The sequence below is a fragment of the Abrus precatorius genome, unplaced genomic scaffold, assembly GCF_003935025.1.
Source record: "Abrus precatorius isolate BTA unplaced genomic scaffold, Abrus_2018 Scaffold11, whole genome shotgun sequence".
NCBI lineage: Eukaryota > Viridiplantae > Streptophyta > Magnoliopsida > Fabales > Fabaceae > Abrus > Abrus precatorius.
In genome coordinates this window covers 11,302,177-11,322,060 of record NW_020874303.1, presented here as the reverse complement: position 1 = coordinate 11,322,060, position 19,884 = coordinate 11,302,177, and the positions used below count along the sequence as shown (strand labels likewise).

Sequence of the window (19,884 nt, the reverse complement as noted above, 5' to 3'; positions counted from 1 at the left end):
AGCAACCGTACTTGAAAACCGAGGAACTCATCTCATTTTAGTTTGCTTTTCTTTATGTCTTTGTTTATGATTGTTCTAGTTCTTTCCTTTAGCATGAGTAACTAAGTCCATAGTTAGGGCTATGAGAACTATTGTTCATGAATTTATAGGATTTGAAGTTTGAATCTATATTTAGTTTCTGTTCGTGATTAGCTTTTATCCGATTGCGCATAATTATAGTCCTAATTAATTATTTCATCAGGTGGCCATACCTCGATTAGTTAATGGATCTATAGGATAAAATGAGATAAAAGATTAGATGGACTAAACCAATCTTTCTCTTCCAATCGTTATTAATTAACAAGTTCATAAGTATTTTAAGCTTTCTTGAATTGATATCTTGCATGACCATTGGATATGAATTGTAGTTGTATGAATGATTGGTAATCACAAAGAAATCAAATTTAGAGTTAAATGAAAAAATAACATAAAAGATTGAATGAGGAAACCTATATGCCATAAATGTCTCTCTGATAAGTTCAATTAAGACATGCATTGTATTTTGAGTTTATAATTGATTTTATAATTAAATTTTTATTTTTAATTCATCTGATATCCTTTAAACTTAAACGATTAAATTGAAAAATTCTTAGTAATTGAAAAACAATTATTGTGAGATGAAAATTTGAAACTTAATTTAAGAATCATTTATTACTTTTTGACAGGTACACTTGCCCACTGAACATCAACTAATTTTAGAATAGGAATTTTGGTGTAGGGTTTCTTGCTTAAGCAAGAAAGAATAAGGCTAACCTAACTATTTTCTCGCTCAAGCGAGAAAGGATCTCACTCAGGCAAGAATGTTTTCATTCAAGTGAGAATAGTAGAAAAAGAAGTAGTCTCATTGTCTCACCCAAGCTAGGAAGGCTTGTCCAAGTGAGAATCTGCTCATTTAAGAGAGAATGGGCGGGTTTAGAGGGCTATGTAAGGAACTCTAGCCCTAAAAATATTTATTTCTCACCAGACAACTTTCTTTCTTCCTTTCTCTCTATTCTCTCTCCCTCCCTTCTCAAGAGAAACTCTCCCAAACTTTAAATTCCTTCTGGATCTAAGCTCAAAAGTCTATTTCATTCGGATTCAAGTAAGTTTCTTGGAGCTCAGATCTCTAGTTTCATTCTTTTTTCTTCTAGTTTCTCTTCATAATAAGACATCTACTTTGAAATACTTAGGAGAATTTAATCTTTCGAACGATATCCCCATCGAGACCATTGTACCTCTCCCTTGGATCTCCAGAAAACTTGGTTTGAGGAACCCATTTCTAGGTAAAGGGAGTAAATCATGACCCCTAAGTCTTCTTTATGTAGTTTGATTCACGAAAAATCCATAGTACCTAGTTTAAATAACAAAATTATAAGGTTTTCCTTAATTTGAGGTAGAAAATGAATTTTTGGGAGAAAATTCATTTTGAAACCTTAACGTCAATACTCTTGTTTTGGGTAACGAAGTCTAAACGTTTTTTTTTTAGATTTTACAACTATTACATATGTATAAGTACTATTGAACCATTATTCTAAATAATGAATGAATTGGAAGATACTGAATGTTAGGATAGGAGACTTTACAAATATTGAGAAAGTAGATGTATTAAGTTCCACGCCTGAGCCGAGTCTGAAGGTGTCTAACCTTCAATACATTGTATTGATATGTGTAGGGTGAAATTGATTGATAATATTTTTGTGCTAGATGATATGATGAATATGTATATGGTATGATAGATGGAATATGTTGAACTTGATATATTCATATAATCGATGAAGAATGTTTAAATGTTCTTGGATGAGAGAAGGGTATGATATACCAAAGTAATGTGAACGTGGAATTATGAGATTTGTGATTATAATATGTAGGTTATAACAGACTGATAGAAGTGATTATGATACACGTATTGTGATACATCGAATGGTGTAATTATAATACATGTATTGTAATACATTGACTTATATATTCATAACTCACAAATTATAACACATTGATCGATTAAAAGTATGTGAAAATGAAAAAAGAAATTATGAGAATAAGCATAGATAGTCACAGGGATATATTAGGAGTGTGAAAGATGAGGACGATTGTGAGAATCTAGGAGAAATGAATGTGGTGGATGCTTTTCCAAGATTGTGCAAATTCAATTAAAATAAAGAGAAAAGACACCATAGGCCTCACACTCATTTCCTGACCTAAATCTCTGACTACACCTTTGCTAAGAGGGGCCAGGATGCGTGTGTATCTGTGTTGCTGCAGCTAATCAACAGCTATCTATCATACAAAGTACTTAAGGGATTCCAAGGGCAATGATTATGGAATATGATGAATGTGAAGTAGTATAGGAATTATGTAATTATAATATATACATTATAACATATAGATTGACGTTGTTATGATATATGTGTTGTAATACATTGACGGGTGTGATTAGAACACATGTATTGTGACATATTGATCGATGTGATATAATACATGTACTATGACATATAAAGCAGTGTAAAAGTATATGTGCTCTGTGGTGATAATGAGTTGCATGATTTATGTGTCTTTGATTAATGAATATATAATCTGAAAATTATATTAGACGCTATTTTAAATATTATAGAATTCTTTCTTTAGATAAGGTATTTAATGGGATGAATTATACTCACCCTTACAAATCATTTTTCAAGAAGATGGAGGAGAGGGAAATAAGGATGATTGATCCGTTCTAGGTCATACTCACAAAGGATTGTGCAGAAGAACTGCTCTTTTAAGATTAGTTTAATTTGAGGAATGTAGTAGTATTAATTGAGTTTTTATTTAAAAGTTTTATTATTAGGAAAATATACTTTTATTTCATTAAAAATGAGACTCATAACCAGACAAATTTTAAAATCTACCAACTTTTACTTATTTGTATTTATATATTGTATCGTTCCTCTAAATTTATCAAAATCCTTGCGAATTTCATCTATTATATTTTTAATAATATGTATTGTTACAAAAAATTATTTGAATTATAAGAAGGGATGTTACAACTTTGAGTTCTCCATTGTATTTGAGGATACGTAGGAGCATAAATTAAACCTGTTGAGTCAAAACAATTTTCAATACCTTACATTACACTTTTGACAAATTCCAATACTTTACTTGCAACTTTTATTTCCAGGCTAAGCCCAGTATCTATCTGGCAACCTTTATTTTTAGCTAAAGTCCAATGTTGACTAATAAAAAAAATAAAAATATCCTTTCTCTTATTTTTATATCTTTAAATCTACTTATTTTAATTTCATTTTTAAATTACTTCAAAGAATAATAACGATAATAAAATGATTAAATTTGATTTAGGCACTATATAAGTTTTAATTCGTACAATCATATTATATTCTCACTACAATCTTTATATTATTTTATTTCATTGTTTACTTTCTAATTAGTCATTTATATCATTTTTTAACATGATTATCTTTTACTGTATTGAATAATTTTTAAATATTTATGTAATTTAATTACATGTCTAGTATTCTTTTATTTTATCACAAATTACATTCTGAATTTATTAAATAGATACATAATACATATTTATATAAATTTATAACATTAACTAACATGTAGCTTCTCTACTATTATGAGTTATAAATTGATAAGGTCTACGTGTACCTATATTACCTAAGTCTTGCGTGATGAGTTGTAAGATGAGTTGAAATAGGACAACAAAAAAGTTTTAAAAAATATTTATTAAAAATATTTTTGAAAAAATTAGTTGAACCTTTGCAAAAGTATTATTAATGAAATTAAAAAAAAAATTCAAACTAAATCACATTAGAAACTAGATATGAATTCGAGATTTATTTACATGCAGAGAAAGTGTTAACATTTTTCATTCTTTTAAATAACTATAATTAATTATACAAATTTATTATAATTTTGAAAATATTTGTCTAACTTAAACAATAATTTTTACTATTTTGTTTCTAAAAATAACATAATTTATATAATAAATAATTTAAAAATTATTTTGCTTGAATGGGTCCAGTTTTTATTTCTGTGTATCCTAATTATAATAGAAAATTAAAAGACATATATTTCTATATAAAATATTATAAGAAATATTTGTTGCTTCAAATTTTAACAAAAGAGAATTATTTTAATATTAAAATAATTTTATAAAATTATAATGTTTAGAATATAAGATAGCGTGACTATATATAATATCCTATGATAAACAATACAAAAGATCAAAAAAAGATTACACACCCATGTTATAAATCTTTAGAAGAAAAAGAAGATTAATAATAAAAATAAAGTATTTTAAATATTTTTGAGTAGATAGTTTAATTAGAAATTTTGTATTGCTAAAAATTTAAAATAACATAAACTATACGTAATTTTATTATCTTTTATTCAAGAACTGAAAACTATACATCAACATTTGAAAATATTGTATGATAAAATAAAAAATAATTTGAAGAAATCAAATATCTAGCTATTTTAGTTTATCTGATTAAAGGTATGTTTTAAATTTTAAATTACTAAATTAATTAATTATTAATAAAAAGAGAAATATTATAAAAAGAATGAAAAGTATATTTGAATTAATTAGATTGCAAATATCCCCTTTCTTATGCCTTAGTGCTATTAGCATATGCTTTTCTAGGGTTGGTCCCTTGGTTGTTTGTTATTTTGGCCTTCTAATCCTAATATAGCAAAAAAATATGATTATTTAATGAAATAAAGTTAAAATATAACAATATTAATAGCAAAAAAAAAAAGAGAATAAATATAACACCTTCAATTTCGTCTTTCAAAATAAATAAATTTATAACGAATAAACAAAAATAGATAAATAAAAAATAAAAAATAAAATTGTTCTCATGAAAGTTTCATAATATTCTAAAACATTTAGGATTTTTCAAGGGAATGATCTGAAACTTTAAAGGGGATAAATAAAATTTATGTTTACATCTAGTAACTTATTTGGTTTATATTGAACAGATACAAATTTAAAATTTTTACTAAGAACATTTTCAAATTATTCATTACAATGAAATTCGCCTAAGTATCATAAATTCTAAAATTTGACATTTAAAATTATTGCCAAATTTACTCATCATGAAAAGCAGTTAAGATAAAATAATACAAATTTTCAAATGGTCCTAGTCCCTACAGAGCAGTCTTCCTTCCAATACCCTTGAATTATGATCTTAGGACAAACCCAACATATTTATCTCTTCACTTTCATCACCTAAAAATATTAGTAAATGTGAGTATATTCCACCCCACTAAATCTCTTGTTAACATAAGGAAGATAATTACACACACACACACACACACACACATATATATATATATATATATATATATATATATATATAATGCTAGAATTATTATTTAACATGGATTAGTATTAACAATAACACTTAGATCATCCAAATCGCCATCACAAGGAGCACACAGGACAAACAATCAATTATGTTCACCACTTCAAATCATGCATCTTTTTACTAATCTGCACGTCTTAGTATATGTATTATACTACGTCAATCAATATGTCACAACACATGTGTCCTAATCGCACATGTCGATGTGTTACAACACATATATCATAACAACATCAACCGAAATGTTACAATGCATATATTATGACTATACAATTTTTATACCATGTCACACACATCGCACTTTCACATTTATTTCAATTTATTCAATGCCCCTAGGATCCCTTGTGAGGACTTCACAGTTTAGATAGTCGCTGGTTAGCCGCAGCAACACGGGTACACGTGTGTCGACTCGGCCCATTCTAGTAAAGGTATGGTCAATAGTCTTGTCAGAAAATGAGTGTGTGGCCTGTTAATGCTTTCATTTTCAACAAATCATTGTGCACTTATTCACACTTAGCATTCACTACCCTCATTTCCCTAAGATTTTCCAAATTTTCTCCGAACTCTATACCCCCAGGTATATCTCTGTAGCTATTTAAACTCACCATTAACATTTCTCAATCATTTCCACACCCTTTCATAAGGTAACATGTCATAATACGTGAGTCTTGACTAAATAACTTGGTGTATTACAATACATATATTATGAGTACACTCTCAGGGTCGTACCACAATACTTGTATTGCAATCACTACCATTTATCTATTCCGACTCCCATATTATAATAACTTTTTCTAACATTTCATTTAATTTATTCACACGTGTGCTCACCGCACTTAGCCACGCTCACCGTAGCATCATGATTACATCACACAGAAAACATTTTCTTTATTTTAAAAAAATAGTCAAATATTCATATCAATAACATGGTTTCACTTAATTGGCATACCCAATTATCAAACAACATAAATATATCATGCTTCACAAATTATTATCAATTAGTCTCAACATGCCTCAAACATCACAACGTTCAGTAATTCACGGAACTACCAACCAACTCATTCATTTACAATACTCTAACATCTTTCATTACAATCTAATTCAACCAATATCTACATACCACAATCATCAACATACACTCGACACATAAATCCTCAAACAGTTCATACATCACACAAATTAATATAATGTGTAAGAGGTCAGACACTTTCAGACTCAGCCCAATCATACAATTCAACATGCACATCTTCCCAATGATAATAATAAAGTCATATATCCTAAGGTCTAGCATAATCTATTGTTGCAAAAGCATCAAATAGTATATTTCGACCACTTTTAACAATGTTTACTGAGTAAAATCCTAATGTTCCTCAAAGACCGTTTTATTTAGAGCCTTTATTATAATTTACATTTAGATAGTTATTAAGTAGTTAATGATTTCCCATTTTGAACTACCTAAGAGAGGTCAGGGTTTGAGATTTACTCCCCCTTACCTTAAAATGAAGACCCACCATGAAATCAACAGTAGAAACACCCCTCACACGGATTTTTACCCTAAATACATGAAATAATCCATGAGAAATCAAAAGGGATGAAAAAGAGTAAAAACCAAAAATCCTAACTCAAAATACTCACCTCCAAACATTTCAAATACGATTCTAATCTTCAATATATGGCACAAACGGCTTAAGGGGGAATTTGATCGGTGAAAAAGGCTAAGGATTGAGAGAACTAACGAGGAAGAGAACAAGGGAAAGTGGGAATACATTTTTCCTAACCTTAAACTCCTTAAATACACAAGGTGGGAATACATTCTTGCTACATCGACACCCTCTCTTTCTACAGCGAAAATCTCATAGGAAATTGTACTTTGGTTTCTGCAGCATCTCGCTATAGTAAGGCCCTTTCGCTACAGCAAGACTGCACTCAGAAATGTACCCTTCACTGTCGCTCTCTTGCTACAGCGAGAAGGCGACAGTCTCACGCCTTCCTCCCAAGGCCTTCTCGCTACAGCGAGAACGCCCCTGCACTACACACTTAGCCAATTCCCCAAATCAACCAAAACCAGTCACATAATTTAACACACATACATTCATATGAATAAAATAATATATATATATATATGTATATATTCTTATAAAATTCAAGGCGTTACAATAAACGACTCTATTAATTAAGTGAAATAGTTTTAATATGATTAATAAATAAATATTTGAAGAGATATAGATTGATTAATTGAGGTTGAAAATATGATTTAATAAATTTTTACATTTAATAATTAAAGAATATATTTTGATTAACAAAAGTAATTTTTTTTATCTAGAAAACAATTTATATATTGCATAAGGTAGTGTAACTCTAACTTAGAAATAAAATCTAAGAAATGATCATAAGAAAGTTTGAACCTACAACATAGAAATAAAGCTTTTAACCACTAATTTATATTATATTATTTTGTTTGGACATAATGAAATCAAAATGTTTAATATATACAAAACATATTAAAATAAATCTACATAATAAATATATTTTTGGAGATAAAATATAACTTTTTTATTAATATATAATAAAATTAATTAATTCAAATTAAAAATATTATTTTTTATTATATTATTTATTAATTAAATCTTATATATATTAAATTATTATCAGTTTGACCATAGTTTAATTACAGTTAAATGAATAAATCATAAATCCATATCTTTACTGCTTCAATCATCGGTCCAATTTTAAGACTATTAAAAAAAAATTATATGTTAGTATTGTTAATTGATACAAATAATTTATTTATTATATTTTTTATACAATTTATTAAAAAAATATTAATAAATTAATCTAAATTAAATTTATACCCCTTATAGAAAAATGAACAATAATAAGGTTAACGAGTACTGAGTGTACTGATTAAGACTCTTACAATATTTTTTCTACTTTCAATGTTGTTGATTATTCACCTTAACATGATGAAGATTGTGCCTAGACTTGAGTATCGAGTTTTTTTGTAATACTCTTAATTTTGTTGTCTGTAACGCCCCTAATTTTATAATATTAATTATTATTATTTATATAAATCTAAATGTACATTCATGTGTGTATTTTCAGATATATGTTGTGAATATGTATATATATATATGTGTGTGTGTGTGTGTGTATGCATGACTGGTGGGGCTGAAATGGGCTAAGTGCCTAAGTGCAGGGCGTATTACTAGACTGTTCTCGCTATAGCGAGAGGGCTCTGGGAGAAGGACTGAAACTGTCACCTTCTCGTTGTAGCGAGAAAGCGACAGTTTGGGATGCATTTCTGGGTACAGTCTTGCTGTAGCGAGAGGGTCTCGTTGTAGCGAGAGGGTCTCGTTGTAGCGAGATTCTATAGAAACCAGAGTGCAGTTTTCTCTGATTTTTCGCTGTAGCGAGAGGGCGTGTCACTGCAGTGAGAATATCTTGCTGTGGCGACCAGAAAAGGATTTAAATGGGGCTAGGGTTCGGGGAGAGTAATTTCTCCCTCTCCCTTCAAAATTCCTTGGATTCTCTCATTCCCAAACCCTTTTCTGCCGATTAAATTGCCTCCAAAGTCGTTTGGGAGATAGATTGAAGATTAAATCCGTGTGGGAAACGCTTGGAGGTCAGTTTTAATGGTTAGGGTTTCCGTTTTTCACCCCTTTTCTCTGTTTTCGTGGTTTCCCTTGGTTCTCATGAAATTTCTCCATGTATTTAGGACGAAATCCATGAAGGGAAGCACTTCTTGGTGGATTTAGCGTGTGAGACGTCAATTCAAGGTAAGGGGAGACTCTACTCTATCTCAATGTATTGTAATTCTTGTGTATTTCAATGAATAATGCAATGTGGCTGAAATAGAGAGTAGGAATTGTGTGTTTGATGAAAATTGGTGTGCAATGTGATGTGTGCTGGAATAGTTAGGCCCCGTGTGGGTGATTGTGTGTGATAGAATACCTTTGATTGGTGAATTAATGATATTGTGAATGGATGAAGGCTATGTGCCATATATTGTGGATAAAATGTGGGCTATGTGTCGTGTAATGTGAATTGAATATAGGTTGTGTGCCGTGTGCAAGCATGAATATTGCATGTGTAAATGAAATGTATGTAAATGGGGCGTGTAGCACTGATGTAATGTGCTGTAAATGGTTCAGCGATACACTGGGGGTGTGAGAAATGAGGACGGTAGAAATACCTTGGGGAAAATGGAGTGGTGGTGACACTGACTGTGGAACGGGTGCACCACCGGCCACACACTCTCTTCCTGATTATACCTCTGACCATTACCTTTGCTGAGTGACCCGTGACTGCCCACGTGGTATCCGTGAGGTGGGGGTAATCAGCAACCATTCATGGTGTAAATCTGTGATTACAGTGTTGCAGTGAATGTGGTTGACGTGCATATGCATGAGTTTATGAATTATACTTATGGATATGAAATGCTGCTTGTGATTGTGTTTGTTTAATGCATTGGAAATGTTCTGGAGGTGAGACTCTACGTTTATTATGTGTTTTTGGGTAGTGTAGAGTACTCACTCTTACATTCATTTTTCAGGTAACCAAGATGATCAGCACCGGGCTCAACGAAGGGACGGATGAACTGCTATAGGACTTAAATTTTATTTTGAAAACGTTGTAAATGAACCAGTCCTGTAGCGGTTATTTGATATTAACTTGTAACCCTTCACTTATTTAAAATTTTTTTTATGAAAATTTGGTTATCCGATTTGCAAAATCATTATTTAATTTAAATTAAAATTAAGGTGTTACATTGTCCTTGTATAGAAAATAAGAATTTTGGTTTAAGGTTTGCGCTCAAATGAGATATTTCTTGCTCAGGTGACACATAAATTTTTTGAGCCAACTATTCTAGAATACTCTCGCTCAAGTGAGATTCATCTTACTCAGGCGAGATAAGATAAAGTTGTCCCAACTATCCTCTCTTGCCTAGGCGAAAAGAGGTCTCGCCCAAGCAAGAAGGGCCTCACTCATGCGAGATGGAGTATCGCATAAAAAAAATAGGAAATTCTCTAGACCCATTCTTGCTCAGGTGATAATGCATCTCGCTTAGGCGAGAATATCAAAAAATTAGGTAAAACCATTGTCTGGTTTTCTTGCCTAGTAAGGAGGGTCTTGCTCAAGTGAAAATTCGCTCGCTCAAGCGAGAACGCGCGAGTTTGGAGGGGTGTATTTAAGGGACTTCAGTTCAAGATTTTTTATTTTAGAACCAAATAACTTTCCTTCTCGTTTCTCTCTGTTCTCTCACCTTCCCTCTTAGGAAACACTCTTCCGAATCCTGAATCTTTTCCAAATCTAAGCTCGAACCTCTATTACATTCAGATCCAAGTAAGATTTTTGGAGCCTAGTTCTCCAAATTCATTTCAATTTCTTAGTTTTCTCTTAATCTAAAGTTTTATGCTTTGTAATACTCAAGGAAATCTTGATCCTTAAGACGATATCGTTCATTGGGAACGTTGTACCTCTCTCTTGGATCTCTAGGAAAACTTGGTCTAAGAAACCTATTTCCAAGTAAGGGGAGTTAATCCCAACCCTAAGTCTCATCTATGTATTTTGATTTAGAAAAGCCTGTACTACCTTATTCTAAATAGTGAAACTATAAGGCCTTTCCTTGAAATCATGATGTAGAAAACGAATTTTTGGTGAGAAAACTCTGTTTTGAACCCTAACTCTAATATTCTTCTTGTGCTTGAACCCTAACTCTGATATTCTTGTTGTGGCTAATAAAGCCCTAATGTTTCTTTAGATTTTAGTACTAAGAATGGAATTTTGGGCATGAAAGACCAATAAATTATTTCAAAAATGATCTAGACAAAATTTTTTAGTAAAAGTTATAAGTAACTAAGTTTTTGAGGAGTTTTACAATTTTGCTATTATTATGTATGTACAATTAATATTGAAATATTATTATGCATGATATATGTATTAGAAGATATTGAACTTTAGGATATGTGATTTTATTAATACCAAGAAATTGCGTATATTAAATTGTATGATTAGTCTAAATCTGGAGGTGTCTGACCTTTGACACATTTCATTGACTTGTATGATGTGAAAATAATTAATAATTTATCTGTGTTAGATTAATATGATACAATAAATATGAATATTTGTCTGATAGCTAATGTATATTGAAATTGGTGAATTTATACTATTGATGAAAAGTGTTTAACTATTCTTGAATGAAGAAAGAATATTATGTATAAAACTAGATAATATGTCATGATTGTGGAATTGTAAGGTGTATGATTATAATATGTAAGTCATAATAGATTGATGGACGTGATTATAATACAAATATTGTGATACATTGAATGGTGTACTTATAATATCGTAATGCATTGATTTATATGATCATAAATAACGTATTATGACATGCTAATTTGTGAAAAGTACATGGAAATGGATGAGAATATTTGAGAAATGCTAAGAAAATGATATGAGAAATGCAAAGAATATGTATTGATAGTTATAGAGATACACTAGGAGTGTGAAAGACGATGGGTGATTTTAGAAATATAGGAGAAATAAGGGTGGTGGATGCTTTTCTTTGAATGCGCATAATTAATGAAAATAGAGAGAAAAGACACCACAAGCTTCGCACTTATTTTTTTACCTAAATCCCTGACCACACTTTTGTTAAAAGGGCCAAGTGGGCACACATTGTATTTGTGTGTAGCGGCTATCTAGCAACTATTTATACTATAAAGACCTCAAGGGATCTCAGGGACAATGATAGTGATAATGTGATGGATATGATAAAGTATAGTAATTGTGTGATTATAATATATGTGTTGTAGCATATCAATTTTTGTTGTTATGATATATGTAACACCCTCATTTTGTTATTTATTATTATTGCAATTTATGTTAGTTATTGTGCATATTATTTAAAATTAAGAGTGTTCAATTGATGTGAATTACAGGATATCTTGCTGTAGCGAGACAGGTCATCCAAAATCAGGCTCTCTGAAGCCTTATCGCTATAGCGAGAGAGTCTTGTTGTAGCGTGAAGTGGATAAAGACGATCCAACAGTATTCTCACTGTAGCTAGAATGACAGACAACAAAGGAAGAAAACTTTCTAAGTTTTTCGCTGTAGCTTTGAGAGATATTTAAAGAACTTTCATCCTAAAAGCATCATTTTTAACGAAATCATCTTTCTCTCTCCATTTTCTTCATTCTCTCTTGCTCCCTTTCCAGAGAAAACCTCCAACAACTCTAGATCTTTCTCGGATCTGAGCTCAAACGTCTATTCCACTCGAATCTAAGTAAGTTTCCAGAGTTTATCCCTTGAATTTCGTTCCTATTTCTTTGTTCTCTTTTTTCATAATAATAATCTACCTTGTGATGTTAGGAAGAACTCTAGTCCTTCGGTAGTATTTTTGGTCAAGACGTGGAGTTTCTCTTAAGAGCCCACGAAGAAATTTGTTCTTGAGATACATTTCCAGGTAAGGAGAGTACTCCTAAACTTTAGGTTTTACCTAAATATGTTTATTAATCTTGAGAGAAGGGGGCTATCTTATTGTAAAAAGTAAATCCATAAAGTTTTCTTGAAACTACATAAGCTTGAATGGATTTTTGGTATAAAAAGGTTTTTGATCTGTTTAAAATAACTTAAGATGAAGTTTATCATAAATAGTCACGAGTAAGAATGAGTTAATTAGTTTTATGAATAAGTTACTATTTTTTTTATAATATATGTGTTGAATGATAAAAAGGTGAAATATGATGAACTTTAGACTAGAAGATTCTATTAAGACCAAGAGAATGTGATCTTCGCCAGTATATTTTGGATTGCACGATTTGAGCTGAGTTCGAGGGTGTCCGACCCTCAGCATATTGCATGGAATCATGTGATAAATATGTTAGTGTCTTGTGAATAAGTGCTGAAATGATAGAACATGATGATTATATTGAACTTGTGATGATATGTGCTTGCCTTGTGATTATATGCGTAATTGAGAAGTTTACTGTTATATGAGAGTGATATAAAAGGCTATAAGCGCGCATGTTGTATTCGTATGTGGTTTAACTGACCAATGACTATCCATGCTGCGTAACTTCTTCGAACTAAGAAGAATACATTGGTAGTGATTTGGGTGCTCGTGAGTACCTAGAAGTACTCTTATTTGATGAATATTTTAGAATTGGAATGATGGCATGAGTTGAGAAAATGGATTATCGTGTTGATAAAGGAGAAATGGACATTAATTGATTGAGTGATGAATGAATGTTGGTATAATATGAAGTAATATGTGTGGATAACTTTCATTTGGTTGAAAATTGTACAATAAGTCAATGGTATAGGTTCAGATATTGAATTTGATCAGATATTGAATTTGATTAGATAATGATGTCTGATTAAGTGTAAAATAAGATACATGGGTAACTTTTGTTTTAATAAATAAGAAATAGAATGTGTATGATTAAATGATGAGTGATATATATGATAATATTATTTGGTTAAACTTGTTAAGAGTGAAATATGTCTATTTGTTATACGTTGCATTAGAAATATTTCTACTTTTTTTTTTAATTTTATGAAATAAGAATTTTGTGGGACAAGAGATACTCACCCTTACAAATATTTTCAGGTAAAGAAGATTGATCTGTTCTAGGATCATACTCGTAAGGGATAGTAAGAAAGAGACTGCTCTATTAGGACCAGTTATTTTGAAGAATGAAATTACATTGATTAAGTTTCTAATTAGAGCTTGAATTATTTTAATAAATCTATTGTAAATGACAATTCAAAGCACATGTCTAATATTTGGTAATTTAATTGTCAATATAGAAATTTTAGCTTTTCTGTAATTATAAATTGATAATTTTAAAATTATATCATCAATTCTATTACAAACGAGATTTATATGTATGAAGTTTTAAAGTTTTGCTCATTGTCAGTGATTAAAATTTTACTCATATGAAAATTCTTTCTATATTTATTTATCTTTTACTTATTTTAATCACATCATATTGATATTTCTCTTTTTCTTTAGAGAAAAATTATTTAAATAAATAAGGGATGTTACAATATATGTGTTGTAATATATCAACGAGTACGATTAGGACACATGTATTATAACATACTAATTAATGTGATATAATACATGTATTATGACATACAAACCACTGTAAAAATATGTTATGAATATTATAAATGTAATTGATTTAGTGTATATGCTATACTATGATAATCATTAGCATGATTATCATAGTATTTTTAATAGTATTTTCAGTATTATATAATTATTTTGTCAAATAAAGAATTTAGTAGGACAGATAATATTCACCCTTACTAACTATTTTAAGGAAATGAATTTTGAAGAAAATTAAAGAAGATTGACCCGATCTAGAGTCATATTATCAGTGAGATTGTAAGGAATGACTGTTTTACAGGGTTTAGAATATTCTAAAGAATTGTAATATTTATTAAACTTCTATTTTAAATTGACAAGGTTCTAAATGTTTATTTCTGAATTTATAATACTTTAATAAATCTGGTTGTAAATATTAATTTGAAGTGTATTTATAACATTGATAGTTAGCTATTTTAACTATATAGATTATATTATTTTTATAGAAGTTTACTTTGCTAGAAAACAATGTTGTTTGTACTTTAAATTTATTTATATGTATGTATCATAGGTTAAGTAAATTTCTAAAAAAACAAATTTAATTTTTACTTTATTTACAAATTTAAATTCTATAAATGCTTCCTTTAAAAATTTTGAATACCTTTAAATTTTTATAATTAAATAACAAAATAAAAGTTTGAATTTTTTCTTCAATTTTTTAAGCTGTAAAAATAAAAATATTTCTTTTATTTACTTCTCTTTGCTATAATTTATGTCACAGTTTGAAATATAAATTAAAGATATTATACTTTTCTATCCATAATGAATAATGCAGAAACAATAAAGCAAGTATTTGAGTAAAAGTTTGAAATTTTATACCACCCATTAAATGCAAATTATCCTCCCAACTATTAGCTGTAAAATCCATGTTACGTTTCCACTTGAATTGTAGTTTTTGCGTTTTTATTGTACCCCTAAGCCTATATATATATAATAAGACGCTCATCTTAAGAGTTAATAATCTAAATATTGTTCTCTAATTATTTTAGGCTTTTGAACCAACACATCACGAGAAAGGTAAAAGACAAGCCGAAGATGATTGAATTTGCAATCATAAGAGAAAAAGCAAGGAATTGAACTAAAATGATTGAAAAGTAATTTATTTTTCTTATATATATAAATATGCACTCCCCAGTTTACATGGTAACAGTACGAAGAAGAATCCCCTAAGCACAACAAAATGACAATGAGCAGAGGATACATTAAACAGGATAAAAAGGAAAAAAGAAGAAGAAATAACGATACTTTGAATATAGCACTAGCACGTGTAAATGGAGCAGTACAAAATATAGTAAGATTATGACAATCACTGATCCTAAATGGTGAAAACTGATACAAAACATTTGCTCCCAACAACGAAGTTTCTTTTGTTAGATGTCATCATCAAGAGAATGAGCGACGTCTGAGAAAACGCCAAGGTCCTGTTCCTGTTCCCATCCTGCAAGCATATGCATATTCAGATCTTCTTCTCCTTATCATAATCTCATAGCTATTATTTAAGATACTCTATATTCTGCTACTTATGAATATGTACAAGTTTACCTCCATATGCCAGCAAACATGCGAAGACTCATATAGATGGTTAGTGCAATCCAGATCCCAACGAAACCTTTGCTCTTAGAGAGAAGGAACAATGAAGCAACGCTTACCAACGACACTGTGACCTGAAGAAATTTAAAGCATGGCAAATTGGTAAATAAATTTTGAATAGAGATGACCCATTATGAAAAAATAACAAAAAATTGAGGAATGTGAACTTGCCAAGGAGTATGCAGCATATGCAAAATCAGATGCCCCATAGTTGACACCATCAAAGACAAACGCTAATGAGTTTATTGGTTGTGTGGCAGCAACAAACTGGTTGGTAAAGTGCAATAAATGAAAATCATCACACATAGAAAGTAGTAAAAAATTTGCAAATTGAGCAATTAGGAGTGTAATAATAATAATATATACCGGTAGGCCTATCCTAATTAAGTGCACAACAAGAGCACTTTTGGAAAAGATTCCAGCTCCAAAGTACAATCCAACTCCAACTGCAAGAGAAAGTCCCACTCCTAAAATAAAACTCATTTGCAGTGTTCGTGTTGCAACCACAATCACCTTTCCATAATCTTTCTCAGCAAAGGAACAAGCTAGAATTGCCTGTGAGCCAGGGAAACTAATTAGCAATACCCTCGGATTTTTATTTTTTATTTTTACTTTTAATTATAAAATGCTTTCTATTTTTCTTTTACTTTTTATTTTTAAATATTTGTATTGAAAACGGTGGACATAATGAGAAGTTATTTTCATTGTTTCTTATACAAGTTTTTAAAAGTAAGAAGTATGTAAAATAAAAAGAAAGTGACATCATAATTAAAATAAAAAAATAAAATATAACAAGAGTGTGTTATGAAAATTACTTAAAAATAAATGCTTATATGTAACAAGAAAAAAATGTTTCTGCACCTGTACAGCAACAGCCAAACCATCAGCAAGAAGGGAAGATGTCAGCCACACCTGCAGGCAAGTTTGGAATGCAGCCATTGGAATTGGGCCAAACCTTGCTGCCAGTGAAGCTGCTAAAGTTTGACAGAATGTTACTGCTACTACTCTGGCCAACAACAAACCTCCTATTGAAATTGAAAACAAATTTTAATGAGTAAGTTCAGCTTGATAAGTGAGCAAAATATGTTTGATTACTATACTGGTATTTAATAGAGGAAAATGAGATTCATTAGTTGTATACACTGCAAAACCAATATCCAAAATTTTAGAGCCTCTACCATACCATTTTTAAGAAACCTGAAAATCTGCAAATCCTTAATACTTGGAGGTAGGAGCTCAACTTTTCTCATTAAAATCAACAAGAGGGCTAATGCCATCATGTACCTAAAAGGATCAACATTTTGTAAGTTCACATTTTGCAAACAAAATGAGTGAATATTACTAGGATCAAACAAAGTAAGACTTACTGAGATAGCACATGTGAAATGGCTGCACCTTTGATGCCCAATTTGCAGTAGAAGATAAGTATTGGATCCAAAGCAACATTCAATGCATACCCCGAAACTAAATAAAACCACATAGACAAATGAACCAAGTTAAGGAATTGTGTTGACAAATTTGAAAACAAAATATCTTCCATTAACTTTTTTTATTGAGTTCCTTTATGCACATTTTTATGCACAGTTCATTCAAATTTGACTGGCAAGTTTTAGTTCATGTCTTTCCATGATTTGTTTCAATTTAGGCTTCATTCAAGACAATAGATCATTTCAACCTACCAATGACATATAAAGGAGTTGTTGTGTCCTTGAACCCTCTAAAGATTCCTTGCATGGCCAATGAGAGAAGCACAGCAGGAGCACCTAAGGATCTCAATCTCAAGTATTTTACTGCTGGGACTAGCATAGGAGAATCCTACACAAAAGAGAAATAGCTCCACTTTAGTAAAACATAGAAAAATGTACTCTAGATCATGAAGTAATATGTGAAACATATACCCTTTATAATTGAGATACCTACAGGTTTCAGACCCATTGCACCTAATAGAGGTTTGGCTGCAAATATAAGTGTTGCAGCTTGAAGGAGGCCAAGCACTGAGCCAAAAAGTAGTGCTGTTGATGCTGAAGCAATGTGTCTTCTTTTACTTCCAGCTTTTGATATACTCTTATTGCTACTATTAGTAATTGAGCCTGACTTGCCTATATTTGTGTTGCAATCTGATAAGGAAACCAGTGAAATTATTGAATTAAAATCTCTGAACACAACCAAACATCAAATGCATTCATTTCCCTCCACTCATCTACCTTTGACATGATATCTATGGTTGATTTAAATAGTTATGAATTTGAAGCAAACTCATAATAACATGGACACTTATACACATCAATGGAAAGCAAAAGCTTCAAAGGGTTAGAGAGAAAGTACCGTCTCCATTATTTGCCTCAGTTTTCAAAGTACCATCCACTTCCACATTCTCAGGTACAGAACTTTTTGGTACAAGCTCGTTTGGTGTATCACCTCTTGCAGCAGAAGATTCTGTTGAATCCTCATTGTTCTCTTTGCATGCACCCTTTTCTATGTCTTGAAGCAAATGATCATCGGGAATGACTTCATTAGACTTGGCCTTAATGTTCTCAGTGAACTGCTTTTCTGCTGCTGTGGTACTGATTTTTTCAATAGTATTTTCCTCTGCCACGAATGAAGTTGTGATGCTAACCAGAGGGAAGATGGTAATCCTTGAAGCTTGGTTGAACAAAGCAATGGAAACTCCTGCAGCAGCAAGTTCCACCGGCCCTAATCACATGAATAATGCAAAGTTAGCTTGAAAAGTTATAAGAAACAAATTTATAACATTCTCAGAAATCATGATGCTTAAAAAGCATAATTCAAGGAATAAAAAAAGATTCTATGTACCAAACACTTAGTTAGTGCAAGCATGATATAACGATGACAAGGAAATGTACCCAAGTGGCCGATGAATGCAGTGTCTATAAGAGAAGCAATGGGATCAGCAGCAACAGCCAGTGCAGATGGGAATGCAATCCCAAGTATCTCCTTAGCAAGGGAATCCATCTTGAAAACATGTCTACATTAACATTTATATAACCAAGTATTAGTATTATCTTTGTAACCACATACATGTTTCCAGTCAGCACGATGCTGCTCCTCAAGAAACAGGGTTGATAATAAGGGGTTACCTTGCATCTTTGAAGAAAACTGAGAGAGGCAGTTTCCTCTTGTTCTTGGTTGCATTATTTGAGTTACCATTCTCGTCCATGGTATCCTAATCTTAGATAACAGCTCAATCAAGAAGAGGATTGTGCAAGGGAGTGTCCCTTTAGAATGGGCTAGCCAAATCTCAATAATCTGCCAAGTTTTGAGTTTGAGGTGTTAGTTCAGTGATCTGTTCAATCAAAATAAAAAACAAGCATGTATGAACATTAGTCACCATGCAATATATAATGTGCTAACTTTGTAGCATTGCATGATCACAACAAAAGGAATGATCATCTATTTAAATTGTCATTGCAGATATCGAAAAGCCAAATGTCAATCTATGCGTTATCATTGATTGAGTAGTGAAAAAGTAACAGACAAGAGTAGCATAATTATGGTCGTTGTGATGTTTAATATAGTCAGAACCTTCCTCACATATATTATTATGTTTTAATGCCATTTTGTGTTAAAGTAACCCTGCCTATTTTGAACTAAATTATCATCAGATGCAAAATTGAAAGATGGGTAGGCAGAACATAGAAGAATGTGACAAATAGTAATGCAAGAACCTTCCCCATCTCCATACCCACCCTGATAGCAACATAACAAAAAACCTATGTTACTGAATTCTAAACAAAA

The 19,884-nt window shown here is 30.9% G+C and overlaps 1 protein-coding gene across 4 annotated transcripts; it reads right to left on the bottom strand.

The window, feature by feature from the left end:
• Window positions 1-15,921: 15,921 nt before the first annotated feature.
• Window positions 15,922-19,306, bottom strand: LOC113854894 (protein DETOXIFICATION 43). 4 transcript variants are annotated; one of them, XM_027486211.1, is made up of 13 exons: window positions 19,227-19,306; window positions 18,993-19,114; window positions 18,574-18,822; window positions 18,487-18,507; window positions 18,049-18,245; window positions 17,808-17,943; window positions 17,496-17,592; window positions 17,312-17,412; window positions 16,990-17,153; window positions 16,495-16,683; window positions 16,300-16,395; window positions 16,081-16,202; window positions 15,922-15,976 (listed from the first exon to the last, which is right to left on the bottom strand). In XM_027486211.1, exons 1-13 carry the CDS (start codon window positions 19,304-19,306, stop codon window positions 15,922-15,924), a joined length of 1,629 nt encoding a protein of 542 aa, XP_027342012.1. The 4 variants fall into 4 exon arrangements, with proteins under 4 accessions (XP_027342012.1, XP_027342010.1, XP_027342011.1 ...); XM_027486209.1 differs by having other exon boundaries at window positions 18,454-18,822; XM_027486210.1 differs by having other exon boundaries at window positions 18,487-18,822.
• Window positions 19,307-19,884: the final 578 nt, after the last annotated feature.

Excerpts from the sequence above, each read along its gene's own strand:
- LOC113854894 (XM_027486209.1), bottom strand. The coding sequence starts at position 19,306 with ATGGACGAGAATGGTAACTCAAATAATGCAACCAAGAACAAGAGGAAA. Across the intron at positions 16,396-16,494 it reads TAATTAGGATAGGCCTACCG|TTTGTTGCTGCCACACAACC; the intron begins GTATATATTATT and ends TTTACCAACCAG. Across the intron at positions 15,977-16,080 it reads ATGTTTGCTGGCATATGGAG|GATGGGAACAGGAACAGGAC; the intron begins GTAAACTTGTAC and ends ATATGCTTGCAG.